Source organism: Myotis brandtii, unplaced genomic scaffold, assembly GCF_000412655.1.
Source record: "Myotis brandtii unplaced genomic scaffold, ASM41265v1 scaffold315, whole genome shotgun sequence".
NCBI classification, from domain to species: Eukaryota; Metazoa; Chordata; class Mammalia; order Chiroptera; family Vespertilionidae; genus Myotis; species Myotis brandtii.
Genome location: NW_005362075.1, coordinates 601,599 through 620,521, shown reverse-complemented (window position 1 = coordinate 620,521; position 18,923 = coordinate 601,599). Strand labels below are relative to the sequence as shown.

At 38.2% G+C, this 18,923-nt stretch overlaps 1 protein-coding gene across 1 annotated transcript in view; it reads right to left on the bottom strand.

The window, feature by feature from the left end:
- The window catches only part of UACA (uveal autoantigen with coiled-coil domains and ankyrin repeats), a 65,112-nt gene that overhangs the window by 9,468 nt on the left and 36,721 nt on the right, over positions 1-18,923 (bottom strand). Inside the window, exons 11-17 of the mRNA XM_005870247.2 lie at positions 18,048-18,155; positions 17,495-17,527; positions 16,887-16,985; positions 9,192-9,228; positions 7,817-7,869; positions 2,893-5,631; positions 1,069-1,221 (exon numbers count right to left, since the gene is read on the bottom strand). Coding sequence (XP_005870309.1) covers positions 1,069-1,221; positions 2,893-5,631; positions 7,817-7,869; positions 9,192-9,228; positions 16,887-16,985; positions 17,495-17,527; positions 18,048-18,155 — 3,222 coding nt within the window. The remainder of the gene's footprint in view (positions 1-1,068; positions 1,222-2,892; positions 5,632-7,816; positions 7,870-9,191; positions 9,229-16,886; positions 16,986-17,494; positions 17,528-18,047; positions 18,156-18,923) is intronic.

The window sequence follows — 18,923 nt, the reverse complement described above, 5'->3', positions numbered from 1 at the left end:
AGCTGGTCACACACCCTTCAGGGTTGGGGTCCCCACTGGGGTGCCTGGTCAGCCTGGATGAGGGGATGATGGCTGTTTGCAGCTGGTCACACCCCCTTCAGGGTGGGGGTCCCCACTGGGGTGCCTGGCCAGTCTGGGTGAGGGGCTGAGGGCTGTTTTCAGGCTGGCGGGTGACGGAAGCTCCCAACCTCTCCTTTTTTTCTTTTTTCTTTTTTTTATTCTGGGCCAGCTTTAGCTCTGAGGCTCCAGCTCTTAGGCCTCCGCTGCTGAAAGTAGGTATCTGGTTTGTTTCGGTTCAAAACAGTGTATAACTCCAGCTCTGAGATCCCAGCTCGCTGAAAGCTGGTTTCTGGGTTTTTTTTTAGCTTCTATGTTTGTTACAATGTTCAAACTGCAGGCTCAGAGGCCTGCAAGGCAGGCGGGGAACGTTGGTTTCCTCCGTCACTGAAGGAAGCAAGCCTCATGTTAGTTTCAAGCTGCCTGGCTGCCGGCCGCCATCTTGGCTGTCAGTTAATTTGCATACCTCCCTGATTAGCCAATGGGAAGGGTAGCGGTCGTACGCCAATTACCATGTTTCTCTTTTATTAGTGTAGATAATGATATAGAGCATAAAACCACAGGAATGCCTATCTTTACTCATAAAGAGAAGATTATTTAAAAACTCCCTTTAGTTTAGTGGACCATTACTTTAGAGAATGTGCTGCAGTTACCAGATTTGGAGTCAGCGAATCTCAGGATTAAATCCTAGCTGTATGACCCCAGGCATTGAGTATTTCCATCTTTGTTTCCTTAATAAGGATGTTAAATGGGGGAATAAAACTTTAAAGATTTTGATGAAGATAAAGTTTAAAGTATGTAAAATATGTAATATAGTGCCTGGCGTGTTGTAGGCACTAAATAAGGTATATTATACCACTAGTGAAAGTAACTTTTAGCAAAAAAGATTACTTTCTTGGATCTGAACACAGCCACAAATCAATCTGATTTCTAAATAAGCTTTTATAAACAGACAAGCTAACGTGACCCTGCATACAGCAGCATGAAGCCCTGCGGGCCTGGGGTACTTACAGTCAGCTGCTGCTGCAGGGACCGCACTTGGTGCTGCAGAGTGTCAATCAGCTGGCTCTGTCTCTTGCTGGGACTCCCACTCGTATAGGTGAGCTGTGAAAGGCCATTCAGTGCCTGTTTTAGTCTTTCTACATCATTAAGCAGCTCAGTTATCTTATAAAAAAAGAAAGAAGTTGTGGGAAAAACATGTATTACTCATTTACAATGAACATTTTTACACAGTATATACAATATTATTTACATAGTATATACAATTATATTTCTCTCAGGAATTCCTTACAAAAGCATTACAAAATTAAGAATGAATATAGGTATATCCTAAGATTTGAGTGTGACCCCAGTCTTATTTTTAGATAACACACAAGTACCTATAAAGTTAGATAGACTATATTCCAGGTCATCTGAAATATAGAAAGGTAGAGGAGATTCTCTCCAACAAAGTTGAAAAGTAAAAAAAAAAAAAAAAAGTGGCTCATGTATATCTAACATTAACTTATGTGTCCTGTTCCTTTCAAGAACATATGATTTTAGACTACTTTGTCTTAAAGAGGGAAAAAATAGGGAGGCTGTTTAGAATAGTGGGAAGAGCATAGGCTTTAAGCCTTTAAATTAGATCTGATGTTTATTAGCTGTGTGAGCTTGGCTCATTTCCTTTCTTTTTATAAACCTTAATTTCATTATCAGTGAAAGAGGGAAAATTTTTCATAGTTAAAAAAATCAAATGCTATCATAAAGATATGCCTGTTACACAGTACATGCTCAATTAATGGCAACAATTATAACTAGATATTAATAACTTGCTATTATAATGATATATAATTATATACACAACTACCTTCCATTAACCATTTAAAGTCTGGATCATCTGAGCAGAGGTGTCAGTACCTACATCTCTACACTGAGGAGGGCTGGGGCTGTGTCTACTTTCACTCATTGCTGTGTCCCCAGCACTGAGCATAGCACCTGGCATGCAGAAGGCATTTAACAATTATTTGTTGAACTGATAAAACTGCACTCAGTGTCCCTGATTTCTCATCTTCATAGTAAACACTTCATGCAACTCTCAGTTCTGCAAATATTGTTAAGCACCTAGCATGCAAATTATAACATGAGAATGAATGATAAGAAAAGGTAAATTACAGTTTTTCTCCTAAAAACTGGTTGGGAAGATCAACCACATAATTCTGACATTGTAACATATATGTTTTAAGAGGATGGCAAAGCCAAAACAAAACATGTATTTTCGAAGAGGAAGAGTTTACTGTGGACTAGATTGGACAGGGAAGGATTTGGGAAAGACAAGCGCTGACACGAGGATTAAGAAATTAACAGAATTTGACTCAGTACAAAGGAGGGCAGCACATTCTGGGCAAGGTCTGTAGAAAGATATGGGGACAGAATGTACAGCCAACTGGAGAGTTTGGCGTGCTGATATGGGTGAGTGCCAAGATTAAGTTTGGGGTGTTCCCTAGCATCCTTGGTTTCTTGCAGGCCAGAAACATAGCTTTTTCCCTCCCCTCTTCACCATTCTTCAGGTACCCCAAACCCACTGGATCCATTATGAGGTACGTGAACCTTGAATCTCCCCATATTTCCTCAATTCTTGGCTGTACCAGCTGAGGAAACAAAATGCTTTTCATTTTTGTGTGACTATACTATTTTTTTTTTCCAATTCTGAAATTTTTCACACATCAGTAGTCAAACAGAAAGGTAGCATTTAATGGTCACTATGCTTTTGTAAACCTGTCTGTAGGATGCTAAAATACTGCTCTTTTCTGCTCTGGGGTTTCCAATGCAAAGTCACCAAGATAACTCAGGGCCTACCTTATTATCTTTTGCTTCAATTTGCTTAGCAGATTCCTGTATTCTTGTCTGCAACTCTGTGATTGTTGATAAGGACTTATCGCATCGCTCCTGCTGATCCTTGATTTCTTGCTCAATGCTAAAATGTAGTAATTCTTTATCACCTTTTGCAGACAGTCCCTTCTTTTTGGCATGCAAAACCTCCTCACATACTTCTTCATACTTTTTATTCAGATTGGCCAACTTTTCATTTAAGTTGGAAATCTGTGTCTCCAAATCACTTTTTGTTGCTTTATATTTAGACATATCAACTACCTCTCTTGTCTCTAATTTTTTTAATGCTTGTTTACTATTCTGAACCTCTGACTGAAGTTTGGAGATTTCTTCAGTTTTGTTTCGGTTTTCTTCTTCCTTGGCTCGCAAGGTAGCTTTTATAATTCCAACTTCTTTCTCAAATGCTTCCTTCATCTGCAAATGCTTTGCCAGGGACACAGAAGAGTTCTTTTGGTTTTCCAGCAACTGATGCAGCTTGGTCACTGTCTGCTGCTCCTCCTCATAACACCTTTGCTTATTCTTCAATTCTTCCCTTAGAGTCTCAATTGTGCCATTAAGAGATTTTTCCAGGGCCTCTACCTGTTCCGATGGAACATACTGCTTTTGCAAAAGTGTCTGTGCTGTAAGGATGTCAGAAGTCTGTTTGGCATTCTCTTCTACTAGCTTCTCCTTCTCATTCTTTACCTCCGTGTATTTCTGTAACAGGTCTTTTAACTGTCTGTTCAGCTCTTCTGTTTTTCTGTTTAATGCTCTTTCCATTTCATGAGAATTCTCAATGAGAACATTCTTGTCCCTTAAATCATTCTGAAGAGTGAAAATCTCCTCCTTTAACTTGTCATTCTCTTGTTTGCACTTCTTGGTCTCTTCGTCCCTGACATTATACTTTTGTGTCTGCTCTGATAACTGTTCTTTTAGTTCTTTCTCTATTGTCTTAAATTTTTTCTCACACTCTTCAAAGCTGGCAATTGGAGCATATTTTACTTTAATGCATTCTTGTATCGTGTCAAGTTCCTTTTTCTGGGCTTCAATTTCAGCATGCAGTGTCACAATCTCTTCTTGGCCTTTCTTGTAGTTGGCCAGTATTTCTGCACTATTCTCCTGTACATTTCTCATGCTCTTACTGACAGCACTCACCTTTTCCTCATGCTCTCTTAGGCTGATGTACTCAGCTTTCATTTGGTTCTGAGTATTTTCCAGGTTTCTTCTTAATATTTCATTCTCATCTTTTATTTTCACAAGTTCTTTATTTACATGTTCAAATTTTTTCTTCACATCTAACAATTCTCTGTTAGTTTTATCTAATGTACTACTTAGTGCAGTTTTAATCTCTTCGTGGGTTTTAACTGGTACATACTGATTACTCATAGTCTTTTTCAAGTTGGTGTTTTCAGACATGAGTGAATATACTTTCTCTTGGTCTTCACCACATTTCTTATTAAGTTCAGAGAGCTGTTTTTTAAGTTCAACTATATTGGACTTCAGCGTCATCATCTCTTTTTCATGTTTCTCAGGAGGTATGAACACAGTTTCCAGGCGGTTAACATTTTTATTTAAGTTGTCATTTTCCATCAGCAATTTCTCCATTTCCAACTTCTTTTCTGTGTATTTTTCTGTTACATCTAAAAGCTTTTTATTCAAATCACCAATAATTACATCATGTGACTTTTTCATTTCTTCACTTACTTTTAAAGGAATGTAATGATTTTTCATTTCAGTTGTTAAGTTATGTACTTGCTGGTTGAGGAGCTTATTATCCAGATTAGCCTTTTCGATTTCCTTTTGTAAGGTCTGATTTTTGGATATTAACTCAGTGACCTTCTTTCCAAGTTCTCCTGACTTTTGTTCTAATCTGCTCTTGAGCTGCTCATGTTCCTCTGGTTTGACATGCTGAGAAATCTTAGCCTTAAAATTCTCAAGCTCTCGCTTTAACTGTTTAATTTCACTAAGAGATTTTTCATATTCTCTTTCCATATCAACTAATTTTTTTGCCTTCTCATTTACTTCATTCGATAATAAGCTCTTCATGTTTTCAAATTTTTCTTTTGGAATGGAAAGGGCCAACTTTGCTAACAATTCTTTTAACTGGCCTTCCATCTCTGTGACCCTTCTCCCTTTCTTCTCTCGCTCCATTTCACACATACTGAATTCCTTCTGCAGTCGCTTATTTTCTTCTACCAGCTTGCCTTCATCCCGCTTAAACTCTTCTACTAACATCTCATTTTGTTTGATTTGGTTTCTTAATTTTCCCACTTCTGCTGAAGCGCCTTCATACTTTGCTTTCATGTCTTTCAACTGATCCTTCAGTTCCTCCATTAGTCTGTGATTCCCTGAAGCTGCTTCACTTGTAAGATGCTCTTTAAGGGCAAGAAAATGAGTTTGCATTTGTTTGACTTTCCCTTCTGACTCATACATTCTCTTCTGCACATCTTTTAATGCATCTTCTAATTGCTTTATCTGTTCATCTGAGTCCTCCTTGACCCTTTCACATTCTAATGCTAATGCTTTGCACTCAGCCACCTTGTGAGCCAGTTCATTTTGGAGCTTGAGTCGGTCCTGTTTTGCTGATTCACAGAAAGTTCTCATTGTTTCTAACTCTTTCTTTAAAATTTCGTTTTCAGAATATGAAGTTTGATTTGGTAAGGACAGCTCCAGTGGTCGTAACATAGATCTGCTTTGCATATGAGCTGGCACACCTGTGGAAGTACACTGAAAAAAGGAAAACAAAAAGGTATCAATCACAAAAGCCTAAAGAAGATACTTATAAAGTACCCACATCATCAGTAGTCAAAGGGTTTCAGACTAGTATTTTGGAAAAATATAGGACTGATTTGTGAAGTAAGAAAACAGTTCTGGGTATGATTTCCTAATACACACTTACGCAGTGACATTTTGAAAGTCTATTCACATAAGTGTACTTCTAGCAGAAGAAAGAAAACAGTTGTGGCCTCTGGAGACTATTTTTTCTCTTTCCCCATTCACAATACCTACCCCACACATGAATATCAACTCAGACAAAACACATTTATTACTGCTATGTTTTATGGCACATAATGTGCATAGAACTTCAAATTCTGAAGCCATCAGAACCCTTGAAGAAAAGTGATATTAGTTTCTAATAAAATATCTGACTTCTGAGTACCCTCATTGTTAACTGCAATGTAAGGTTCTTAAATTATAAAAATACCACCAAAATAAACCTAGCTAGTGTGAGAGTGGTCAAGAGAATGATGTTAATCAACCCCCCAAAAAGCCCACAAGTTTTCTTCTCTGAAATAGAGAGATAAATTAGAACTTTGCATATAATCTTACTATAAAATTTGATTAACATCTTGTTCCCCCTATTAAGTGTTGACAAAAAAGAAACATAATTAAACTCAGTGAAACAGTTCATAAATAACAGAATATATAATCATGAAAGATTAAACTTATTTGTATTTTTTCCCATACTGCCAATTACAATAAGGACTCTTTACAAGTACTAATCTATACTAATAATAGAGGAATATGCAAATTGTCCAGGACACCATCACAGTAATGACCAAACAGCAGGCTGCTTGGGAGGACAAGGCCAGGAGGGGGGTTAAGTGAGGGATGACCAAAGAACTGAACAGCAGGCTGCGTGGGGTGACCAGGCCAGCAGGGGAGGACAGTTGGTGGCAATCGGGCTGGCAGGGGAGGGCAGTTGGATGCGATAAGACCATCAGGGGAGCAGTTAGATATCAATCAGGCCAGCAGGAGAGCGGTCAGGGGATGATCAGGCTGGCAGGCAGAAGTGGTTAGGGGCAATCAGGCAGGCAAGCAGTTAGGAGCCAGCAGTCCCAGATTGTGAGAGGATGTCCGACGGCCAGTTTAGGCCCGATCCTAAACCGGACGTTGGACATCCCTGGGGTCCCGGCGGATTGGAGAGGGTACAGGCCGGGCTGAGGGACACACCCCCGTGCATGAATTTCATGCACCGGGCCTCTAGTTCATTGATAAAAGTGATGTGCTATGAGTACATTCCACTATTTTAGTATTGTTAGTTCAATCTACACTGCCTTCTCCTGGATCAAGAAGAAAATTAACAATATGAAATAATTTCCCAACCTCAGTTTGCTTCTCATTATCATTCAACTTACCAATTATCTTTAGACTGAGACTACTATAATTTACCAACAAGTTATTTACACAGCTTTGTAATTCCGATACTTATTTTATTATGCTTAAATATTACCTAATCTACTTCAGTACTATTCAGTTGACTAATATCCACTCTCTCAACTTAGAATCTTAGAAAGTTTCCAGCTTAAAATGATCTTAGACATCATGTACACTAATTCACTCTGCCCACAGATGAAGGCATGTAAAAAGGTCTTTGAAGCTCAAATATTTATCAGTTCTACGGTCCATAGGACGTACTAGGAATGTAAACCTTGTTTCTACTGCAAACTAAAAGTGAGGAACAGATAAACAAGTAAGAAAATCAGACAATACTCCCTCGTGGAAGCTTTATTTGTTTTGAGGAGAATTTCTAAAACATAGCATATTTGAAAGCAAGGAAAATTATATTGCAAAGTCAAAACAAATGACTTTTTAATTATTCATACCTGTCTTCCTTTTTTTATGGAAAAATATGAAGAGTTAACCATCTGCTATAATACAGGCTTACTGTAAAGACCATGAAGTTGTAACTCAAATCTCTCATTTAAGCCACTGTCATCAAAAACACGCTAGGGGGCACCAGAAACAGCAATATCTACTTTTATTAAAATTAAGAATGCAAGACCAACTTACTTTTTTTATGATGAAAACCATAGCCAATGCATATATTCTTGGTAAATATACAAGTTGTTCTCTTTTATAAAAGGCTGAAATATTTTAATAAATTTTTTAATTAAAAAAATAGTATTACCTGTGAGTCTGTCATGTACATCTGACCTTGTTTAAGAAGCATATCTTCTTTTCCTAAATAAATACAAATAAATGATAAAAACTTCATTATCCATACCAAAGTAGGCTAAGTATTAATTTGGTGTTATCTCTCCTTTATTTTTCAAACAGAAGAGAAGCATGAGTTACAGTATAAAATTATCCTTGTTCTAAAATATTCATATTTTACCTTGTACACAGGGAAGTATCCATATTCTTCTGAATAGATAGTAAGTTCCCTTTTAGAAACATATAACACTGTGCCCCACCAGTGTGGCTCAGTGGTTGAGTGTCATCCTATGAACCAGGAGGTCCCAGTTCGATTTCCGGTCAGGGCACATGCCGGGGTTACAGGCTTGATGCCCAGTGTGGGGGCATGCAGAAGGTAGCCAATCAATGATTCTTTCTCATCACTGATGTTTCTATATCTCTCTCCCTCTCCCTTCCTCTCTGAAATCAATGAAATATATATATATATATATATATGACTATTGACTAAAAAAGCTACATCTATATATAAAAGCCTAAGTGATGGTTATGACCGGTCAATCAAATGACCAGTCAACCAGTCGCTATGACATGCACTGACCACCAGGGGGCAGACGCTCAATGCAGGAGCTGCCCCCTGGTGGTCAGTGTGCTCCCACAGCCAACCTCCCACGGTCCCTCCCCTCGGCTGGCTGGCCCCCATCAATTGGCCCCGATTGGGACTGGGCAAGATGGCCCCAATCAGCCCAATCGCCAGCTAGGCCGAGGGGCCCCACCTGTGCACGAATTCGTGCACCAGGCCTCTCGTAACCATTATAAAATATGTATCTTATAATTAATCAAAATAAAAATGTTCTTGCAATTTACAGGATAAATATTAATATTCAATGGGAAGCAAAAAATAGATATTCTAGAGAAACTCTTTAAAATTGAAAAACAATACATAAAAGTGAAGATTAAGTATAGTCTTAAAATAAGTAACTGTTATGGGACTTCTAACTAATTTTAAAATTACCTGCATTGGGACTATATCCAAAGATTTCTCCAAATCAGAAAACTATGTTTACTTCCATAAAAAACAAATCCCAAATATCACAAGATAAATGTCTATTAACCAACAAGGCAAATTTGGTCATTCATATTATATACAGTTTTTAAAACAGGGGCTAAGGAAAGTCAGTGCCTCAGAGATGATCAGATTTTATGTTAGAGGCTATAATAGTTCAGGTGTTGAGGTATAACACACAAATAGTTGGATAACGTTTAGCGGCAGGAGTAGAATATACAGTTAGACAAAAATAAATAGGCATAGCATTCTTCTTTGATCAAACTTGGTGAATCGTAATGATAATCTACATTTTTATACTTACGGTTACTGAAATGACTTCCTGATCCTACATGATCACTCTGAAATCAAAAGTATAAATTAAAACATTTTAGGTGAATATGTCTTCATTTTGTTATATTTTATATCTACTTTAGCTCTAAACCATGTAGTCACTAAAACCACATTTTCAACATTCCTTGTTTCTCCTAAGCATTATTCTACTAGAACCACAAAGACACAGCACTACCAACAATTAGAGAGATAGGTTGGGAATGAACTATTTCACTAAGCATTTTAATAAAAGCAAAGTGTTTCAAGGAAAAACTGTATAGCTCAAAAGAAAAAAAAAGTGAGCTCCAAATGAATTAAAACAACTTTCAATGCATATTCTTTGCTGCTTCTTTTTCTCCAAAGAAGGAAATGCCACATTTGTACAATATTACTTTACCACTGTTGGGAGCAAAAAGGGAATCCTACCTCATTAACTGTGAAATATTAATGTTAACTTCTTTCAGAATTTATAGAATACCCATTACTCTTGAAAGCAAAAGGAGACAGATAGCGGGAAATGAAATTGAGGCAAAGACCTACACTCAGTAATAAACCCATCAATGCAACAGGAAAAGGAAAATAAAGAAACTTAAGATGCTCTGAATCAAAATATATTAGGATTGCTCCTTTTTTCAAGTAAGCCAAATACAAAGAATCTAGCATATAAATTTTAAAAATTATACCTTCAAGAGTGAAGATATGCAGATGTAGTTCATGTTGGTATATTTGTGTATATTATACCAATAGCTATAGGTCAAACTCTGATATAGGTGATCACAATAAAAATGGTCCATTTTTTAAATCCTCACCTGAGGATATGCTTTTTGATTTTTTTTTTTAGAGAGAGAAACAAGTATTACAAGAAATATTAATGGGACTTCTTTAAAAATAAGGATAAAAAGAAAAGTAAATATAATACGATGTCAACAACTTCATACCTATCAATGATCACTTTAAATGTAAGTGGTTAAATCGTCCAATCAAATAACATGAGGCAGCCAGTCCTAAGAGGGTAATTGATAGCAATACAGGTCTACCTAAAGAATCAAGAATAATGTCAAATAAACAATCTAACCTTCCATCTAAAGAAACTAGAAACAGAACGAAGAAAGCCCAAAGTGAGAAGGAAGGAAATAATAAAGATCAGAGTGTAAATAAACAAAGTGCAGTCTCAAAAAACAACACAAAAGATCAATGCAACCAAGTGCTGGTTCTTTGAAAAGATAAACAAAATTGATAAACCATTAATCAGACTCACCAACAAAAAAGAGAGAACCCAAATAAAATCAGAAATAAGAAGGTACAACTGACACCACAGAAATATAAAGGATTATAAGAAAACAGTATGAACAATTATATGCCAACAAACTAGACAATCTGGAAGAAATCTTTAAATTCCAAATAATATACAATCTTCCAAGACTGAATCGAGAAGAAACAGAAAATCTGAACAGACTGATTCAACCAATAAAATCAAGTCAATAATCAAAAAAATCCCAACAAACAAAAGTCCCCAAATGACTTCACATTTGAATTTACCAAACACTGAAAGAAGAATTAACACCTACCCTTCTCAAACTATTCCAAAAAATTCAAGCGATGAAAAGACTCCCAAGCTCATTTTATGAAGCCATTATTATCCTAATTCTAAACCAAAGACATTACAAAAAAATTATAAGACAATATACATGATGAACAAAGATGCAAAAATCCTCAACAATATATTAGCATATCATATCCAGCAATATATAAAAAAGATCATACACCATTACCAAATGGGATTTGTTTCTAGGATGCAAGGCTGGTTCAATAGTTGCAAATCAATTAACATGACACTCTACATAACCAAAATGAAGGGTAAAAATCACATGATTATATCAATAAATGCAGAAAAAGAATTTGATAAAGTCTAGCATTCTTTTATGATAAAAGTTCTCAGAAAAGTGGGAAGAGAGGAAATATACCTCAATATAATAAAGACCATGTATGAGAAACCCACAGTTAACATCATATTGAATGGGGAAAAGCTAAAAGTATTTTCCTTAAGATAAGGAACAAGACAGAGATGTCCACTTTCATTACTTTTATTCAGCATAGTATTAGAAGTCCTAGTCACAGCACTCAGACAAGAAAAAGCAATAAATTGGAAAGACACCCAAATTAGAAAGGAATAAATAAAACTTTCATTATTTGCACCTGACATGATACTATCTATCTATCTATATATATAAAAATAGAGAGAAATATGCTAATTAACCAGGACGCCATAACCAGTCGACTGGACAGGAGGAGATTGCACACGCAGCATTGGGGGCGGGGCGGCAGGGGCCTCCGCACGCCAGCGCTGGGGGAGGGCCTGATCAGCAGCAGCTGTGGCTGCTTCAAGGGACAGAGAGGGAGGCAGGGCTGGAATGGCAGCGGCTGCGGCTGCTGCGGGGCCCAACCCGTGACTCAAGGGTGGGCGGCGCTGCACGATTTCGAATGGCACACTGGGCTCTTAGTATATAGATAACCCTAAAGAGAGACCAAGATGGCGGCATAGGAAAACACCGGAAATTGCTGCCTCCGATAACAACTTCAAAAATACAACTAAAAGACAGAACGGTCATCATCCAGAACCACAGGAAGGCTGGCTGAGTGGAAATTCTACAACTAGAAGGAAAGAGAAGAGCACACAGACTCAGAGGAGCTACGAAAGTAAAGTGCAGAGGTACGGAGGCTCCGGCGCGCGCGGAAAGGGGCGGGCACCTGAGGACGCGGCTGTCTTTTTGAATCGGGAGGGAGTCACAAGCTCCCGACTGCTCTGAACTCCGGTTCCGGAAATCTCTGGGGTCCCAGGGCTCATACAGGGAGAAACTGGACGGTCTGGCAGCAGGCAGAACTCGGAACTTGAGGGCGGCTTTCCCTCAGAGGTGCTGGCAGCAATTACCGGGACACTGAGACGCGCGGCCCCTTAGGGCAGGGCTGAGAATCAGCCATAGCTGCTTGCTCCACCCTGTTGATTCCGAGACCCCGCCCCATCCAGGCTGCTGCAAAGCCTTTTGCATATGAATGCCCGGGTCCTTTACAACCGGTGTCGCTCTCCCAGCACTCTGCGCTGGTCCCGAGGCAGCGCCCAGCCCGAGGGCGGCCCTGTCGGAGCTCCTAGCTGAGCTCAGAGGTCCTGCTCCTGGGCCTGGGGTTGGTCCCAGGAAGGACAGGGGCACATGGGTGTTCAGAATACACAAAGCAGCCACATTCCCAAGTCAGCCTTATCTCGTCAACAGCTGGTTTTGCCTCACCCAGCTGATTTTGGACTTTCTGTTCAGTTTCCTTTTCAAGGGCGAAGGGCAGTACAGGTGCTGTGGTTGGTGAAGGTTTTAGGCACAGGCTTCCCGAGCCCACAGGCCCAGATGGACCGTGCTGGGTGTGGTGGCTCCCGAGTTTGTGCACAGGGTTTTGCAGGGCTTGTGTTCTGCCAGGTGCATCATCCTCTTCTCAAAGGGGTCTGTGATCCCCAACATTAAAAACCAGCGGAACTCCTGAATTTGTGTCGGAAACCCCCATGCCGTGCTCTTGGGGGCTGGGGGTCCACGGTGAAAGCCAACCGTGGTCTGCCCCAGGGACTCTGGTACCTCAAAGTCCTCCACACTCAGTTTCCCCCACCACATCCCACTTACATAACCCCCAGGACGGGGCTCTCACGACCTCACATGCAGCTATTCTTTCTTGCCTGGAACCTGTCTCCTTCCTGTGCATTTCTTGGCCCTGTTGGAAGTTCAGCTACACTCTGCCTGGAAGTTTGATAAGAAAAGAAATACCGAGACCTGGGCCCCACCGCAGGCTTAGTAAACCAGAATCTGTGTGTGGGTGTGCGAGTGTGCGAGTGTGTGAGTGTGCGTGCACATGCCCTGGGGGTGCTTCGCCTCTTGTGCCGGCTGGGAGTCCTGCTGCAGGGCCACACAAGTCGACCTCTCGCGGCAGGCAGCCCCCTGTGCGCTGGAAGGAGATGTGCTCCAGCGTGCTGCCTGCTGCCCTGCCGGCCGGCCGGAAGCTCTTTCCTGCAGGCTAGCCCGCCCCCAGGCCTTGCGCTGCTCTTCACAGGCTGTGGTTTGGGGATGAGAGACTGGGGTCGCTGCCTTCCCTCCACACCCTTCTCCCCACCCACGTTTGGACCCAGCTCCCTGGTAATTAGCCACTCTCGGCAGATGACCCGCGGGGGTGGGAGCTGAGCCCCAGCACCAGTCCTAACTCGTTAGCTGCTCAAGCGGGGGCTCCTGGCGGTGGAAGAAGCAGTGTGCCTCCTGCTCCTGCTGGCTGTTGGGGTGGGAGGGACAGGACTGGAAGGGCGGGGGTGTCGGCTAGGGCCTACTTCTTGAGCGTCCCTTTTCTTCTCTTTCTGCACCAACATTGCCAGCTGCTTGGGTCTGAAGCCATAGGAGGGCTCCGTGAGAAGAAAGTGCCACGATTGATTAGCCACGTCTGCCGTGAGCAGAGGAAAGACAAGTAGCAGCCTGGGTGCCACTTTCCAACCCCATCTTAAAGCAAAGCAATGATATTTGGCTTCATGTTGAAACCCAAGGCCCGACCGACCAAGGCCACGAGCAGCTCATGGAGCTAGTGTGGACAGGCAGCTGTGGGGGGGGGGGGGGGGGGGGGCGTGGGGGGGGGGGGGGGGGTAGGGGGTAATGTGGGTATAAGGACACATATGTAATATCTTAATCAATAAAAAAAAAAAACCCTAATTCTTTCTTCAAGAAACTACCAGAACTGATAAATGATTCAGTAACATAGCAAGACAAAAATAAATATTTAGAAATTGGTTGCATTTTTTACCAATAAGACACATATGTAATATCTTAATCAATAAAAAAAAAAAACCCTAAAGATTCCTTCAAGAAACTACCAGAACTGATAAATGATTCAGTAACATAGCAAGACAAAAATAAATATTTAGAAATTGGTTGCATTTTTATTTACCAATAATGAACTATCAGAAAGAGAAATTAAGAAAATCCCACTTACAAGTGCATCAAAAAATAAAATACCTAGAAATAAAGTTAACCAAGGGGGTAAAAGACCAGTACTCAAAAGGTTATAAGAAATTGAAGAAAATAAAAATAAATATAAGCATATACTGTGTTAATAGAAAGGAAGAATTAACATCATTAAAATGTCCATACCATCTAAAGCTATCTATAGATTCAATGCAACCCCCATCAAAATGCTAATGGCATTTTTCACAGAACTACAACAAATAATCCAAAAATTTACATGGAACCACAAAAGATCCCGAATTGCTACAGTAATCTCGAGAAAGAAGAAGTTGAAGGTGACGAGCTACCTGGTATCAAATTATACAAGACTATAATAGTAAAATAAGCATGGTACTGCCATAGAAACAGACACATAGATCAAGGAAACAGAATAGAGAGCCCAGAAATAAACCCATGCCTACATAGTCAACTAATATATGGAAAGGAGGAAAGAACATACAATGAGGTAAAGACAGTCTATTCAATAAATGGAGTTGGGAAAATGGGACAGATACATGCAAAAAAATAAAACTGGACCACTTTCTTGCACCAGATACAAGAATAAACTCAAAATGGATTAGAGACTTAAATGTAAGACTCAAAACCATAAAACTCCTAGAAAAAAATATGGGCAGTAAAATCTCTGACATATCTCTTAGCAATACTTATATATCTCCCCAGGCAAGGGAAACAAAAGAAAAATAAGGAAATGGGACTGCATCAAACTAAAATGGTTTTTCACAGCAAAGGAAACCATCAAAGAATTGAAAAGACAAGCAACTGAATGGAAGAAGATATTAGCCAATGATACATCTGATAAGGGATTAATACCCAAAATTGATAAAGAACTTATGTAACTTAACACCAAAAAAACAAACAAAAAAACAAAACAACAACAACCCCACAATCTATTTAAAAAATGGGCAGAGGACCTGAATAGATAATTCTCCAAAGAGGACATACAGGCATATGAAAAGATGTTCAATGTCACTAATCAGCAGATAAATAAAAATTAAAACCACAATGAGATATCACACCTGTCAGAATGACTATCATCAATAAATCAACAAACAACAAATGTTGGTGAGAACGTGGAAAAAAGGGAACCCTCATGCACTCTTGGTAAGAATGCAGATTGTTGCAGCTACTATGAAAAAAGCATGCAGAATCCTCAAAAAATTAAAAATAGAACTACCTTATGACCCAGCAATTCCGCTTCTGGGTATATGTCCAAAGAAACCTAAAACACTAATTTGAAAAGACATATGCACTCCTATGTTCACTGCAGCATTATTTACAATAGCGAAGATATGGAAGCAACCCAAGTGCCCATCAGTACCAGTAGAGGAGGGGATAAAGACGATGTAGTACATATGTACAATGAAATATGACTTGGCTATAAAAAAAGGATGAAATCTTACTGTCTATGACAAACATGGATGGAACTAAAGAGTATTATGCTAAGTGAAATAAGTCAGACAGAGAAAGACAAATACTAAATGATTTCTCTTGTATGTGGAATATAAAGAACAAAATAAACAAACAAAACAGAAACAGAGTCATAGATGCAGAAAACAAACTAACGGTTCCAGAGGGGAAAAGGGTTGGGAGACACAGTGAAAAAGGTGATTATAAATTGATAATTACAAAATAGTCACGGGGATGTAAAGTCCAGCATAAGTCAATAATATTATAATAACTATATATGGTACTAGGTGGGTATTTGAATTATCAGGGGGATCACTTCATAAATTATATAATTGTCTAACCACTTTGCTGTATGTCTGATACTAATATAAATATAAATTTTTAAAAAATCAAAAAAGAAAAAAATTTACCTTTGCTATGTTCTTTGGAGCTATATTCCCCAATAAAGATGAAGATTCACACTAAATAGGTCACCCTTTTTAGTGAACCCCAGTGATGAATGACATTTATAAAATATATATTATGACCTTGCAAAATGAATCTATGCAGTTAAAAGTCAGGAGAGTGGTCACCCTTGGTGCATAGAGTAGTAAAAGGAAGCAAGTGTGAGGAGGATTTTGGATACTGATAATGCTTTTTCTTGATCCTAAGAATTTGTAAAAATTCTTCAACTTATACACTTGATCATGTGTGCTTTCTAATATTTCAATAAAGTCTTTTTTTAAAAAACAGGGCCTTGCAGAAACTAAAAGTTAATTGATCCAACCAAAGACGAGTATGTGATCTGAGCCTTATTAACACCCTATTCTTCACCAAACAATGTGTTCTACGTAATCCACGTATGTACGGAATTTTTTCTGAGATAATCCTGATAATACCACTATTCACTGATATGATACTTTGTTATTATTGCCATCACAATCATTGCAAGTTTATAGGCAAATATATAAAGTCTTTAAATGGTTAGCATGGAAATGAGGAGAAACTAGAACTAAACTAAATGTCTGTTATATGCTAGTCAATTTCAAAGGTCTCATTTAACCTTTACAACAACTCTGGAAAAAGGCATAATTACTATAATTTTGTCAAAATGTAACAACCTCAGAAATTTTTAATAAAAAACTGTCTAAGGTTAATTTATTTAAACTATAAAGAAAAGAATGATAATACAAATTCAAGTCTGACTCCAAGTCCTTTAATACTACCTATTATGAGTTATATGAAATAATTTAAGCTTTCTATACCTCAAAATATTTATATCTATTTTTCAGAGCCTCAATAGCTCTTAAGCTTTCTTCATGTTGCTTTTCTTTAGCCACCAAAAGGGACTTCAGCTTTTCTTTCTGAAATGGAAAGAATACAGAACAAAATCACACTGTGCTTGAAACTGGGTTAAAAATATGTTTTAGGAAACATGAATTAGAATTACTTTCGGGACTGCAGTTAATAAATTCTCTAGCCTGGTAGATTTATAACTATTAGTAGAGTTGAAATTTCTATACATATACTAATAAAATATATAATATATACAAACAATATTATGAAAATTTCAAATTTCTGTTTGTCTTAAATATTATTTCCTTTAAAATGTTTAGAATTTTACATCTTTTCATGAAAGCTTCATAGAAAATGATATATTCAGAGGCATTAACAATAAAATGTCAATGATAATCCACACCATATATTTAAAACATGCTTTTATGGTCACATGTAGGTTTTCTTTTTCTCTTTGAGCAATAAACAGAAATAGAATCCTGGTCTCCATCTCAATTCACGACTTAAACCTATACTGAGGTATCATCTTCAATTTATATAACATTGCACAGTTTTAAAGTAGAATTTAACCTCCTACCTCACTTTCCAGATCATCAGCAACCATTACTTCCTAAATTAAAAAAAGAAGAAATGTATTTTCATTTTTGACAGTTTATTTGAAAAAACTTGAGCTTGGCAAATATCTTTTAAAAGAACTGGCACCTGTCTTTAAGAGTGGAACAAGGATGCCCATTCTTACTGTCTGCTGTCTGAGATGTCAGTCACTCTTCCCACTCTGCAGGCTCGGGAGCATCTCTGATTCTTCTGGGCACCATCAGTTATCAACACCTACTTGCTCTTCCTTCTCACATTTTCTGTCTACTCCTTCCTCTCCAATCCAACAGCCCCAACTTAAAGTTGTTTGTTTCTACTACATACCAACAGTATTCTCTGTTCTTATATCAGACATAAAAGTTTCATGTAAAGGTCCCAGTGAGATAGAACTTTCCTCAAGGCAATGGCCTGATTTTAGTTCCCTTAGCACCTAGCACCATGACTTGATGTGACAGGCAATTATTAACAACTTATTACCGATGATGATTACTAGTAGCAAAATAGTTTTGGATTTTTTTATTATGCAGATTATTTACCTCATTTAGCTGTAGCTGTAAACCATTGACTTTATCCAATAATATTCTCTGTTCTTGCTGAATTTTTCTCAACCTTTCTTTCAAATCTCCATTTTCAATCTGGAGATCCTTAAATAGTAAAGATAATAAGTGAGTGCTAGACCAGTGGTTCTCAACCTTCCTTATGCCGCGACCCTTTAATACAGTTCCTCATGTTGTGGTGACCCCCAACCATAAAATTATTTTCGTTGCTACTTCATAACTAATTTTGCTACTGTTATGAATCGTAATGTAAATATCTGATATGCAGGATGTATTTTCATTGTTACAAACTGAACGTAATTAAAGCATAGTGGTTAATCACAAAAACAATATGTAATTATATATGTGTTTTCCGATGGTCTTAGGCGACCCCTGTGAAAGGGTCTTTCGACCCCCAAAGGGGTCGCGACCCACAGGTTGAGAACCGCTGTGCTAGACCAATCTTAAAAGAGCAATTCTTATGAAAGAATTTTTCTCTTTTACTCTATATACATATATAAAAGCTTTAATTACAGAATTCAATAATTTCAATGACATTCAAATGATTTAAATGCATAGATCAAAAATAATAACACAGAAAATTACAGTCTTATGATATCCAATAAATACAAGTATATACAAGACAGCAAACCATTATGATTCTAATAAAAAGTAAAAGCATCATCTGGAAAAAGGATATAGCAGACGAATATGCCATTTTCACTTTTGTTTAACACCCTTCACATTTATAAGACTATTCTTAATGCTTTTGTTATGGTTCCACTTTCTTAACACTACATAGTAAATAATAAAACCCCAATAAAATACTTTTGTTTTAGCATATGGAAAATAGCCATTCAGATACCATTATATTCT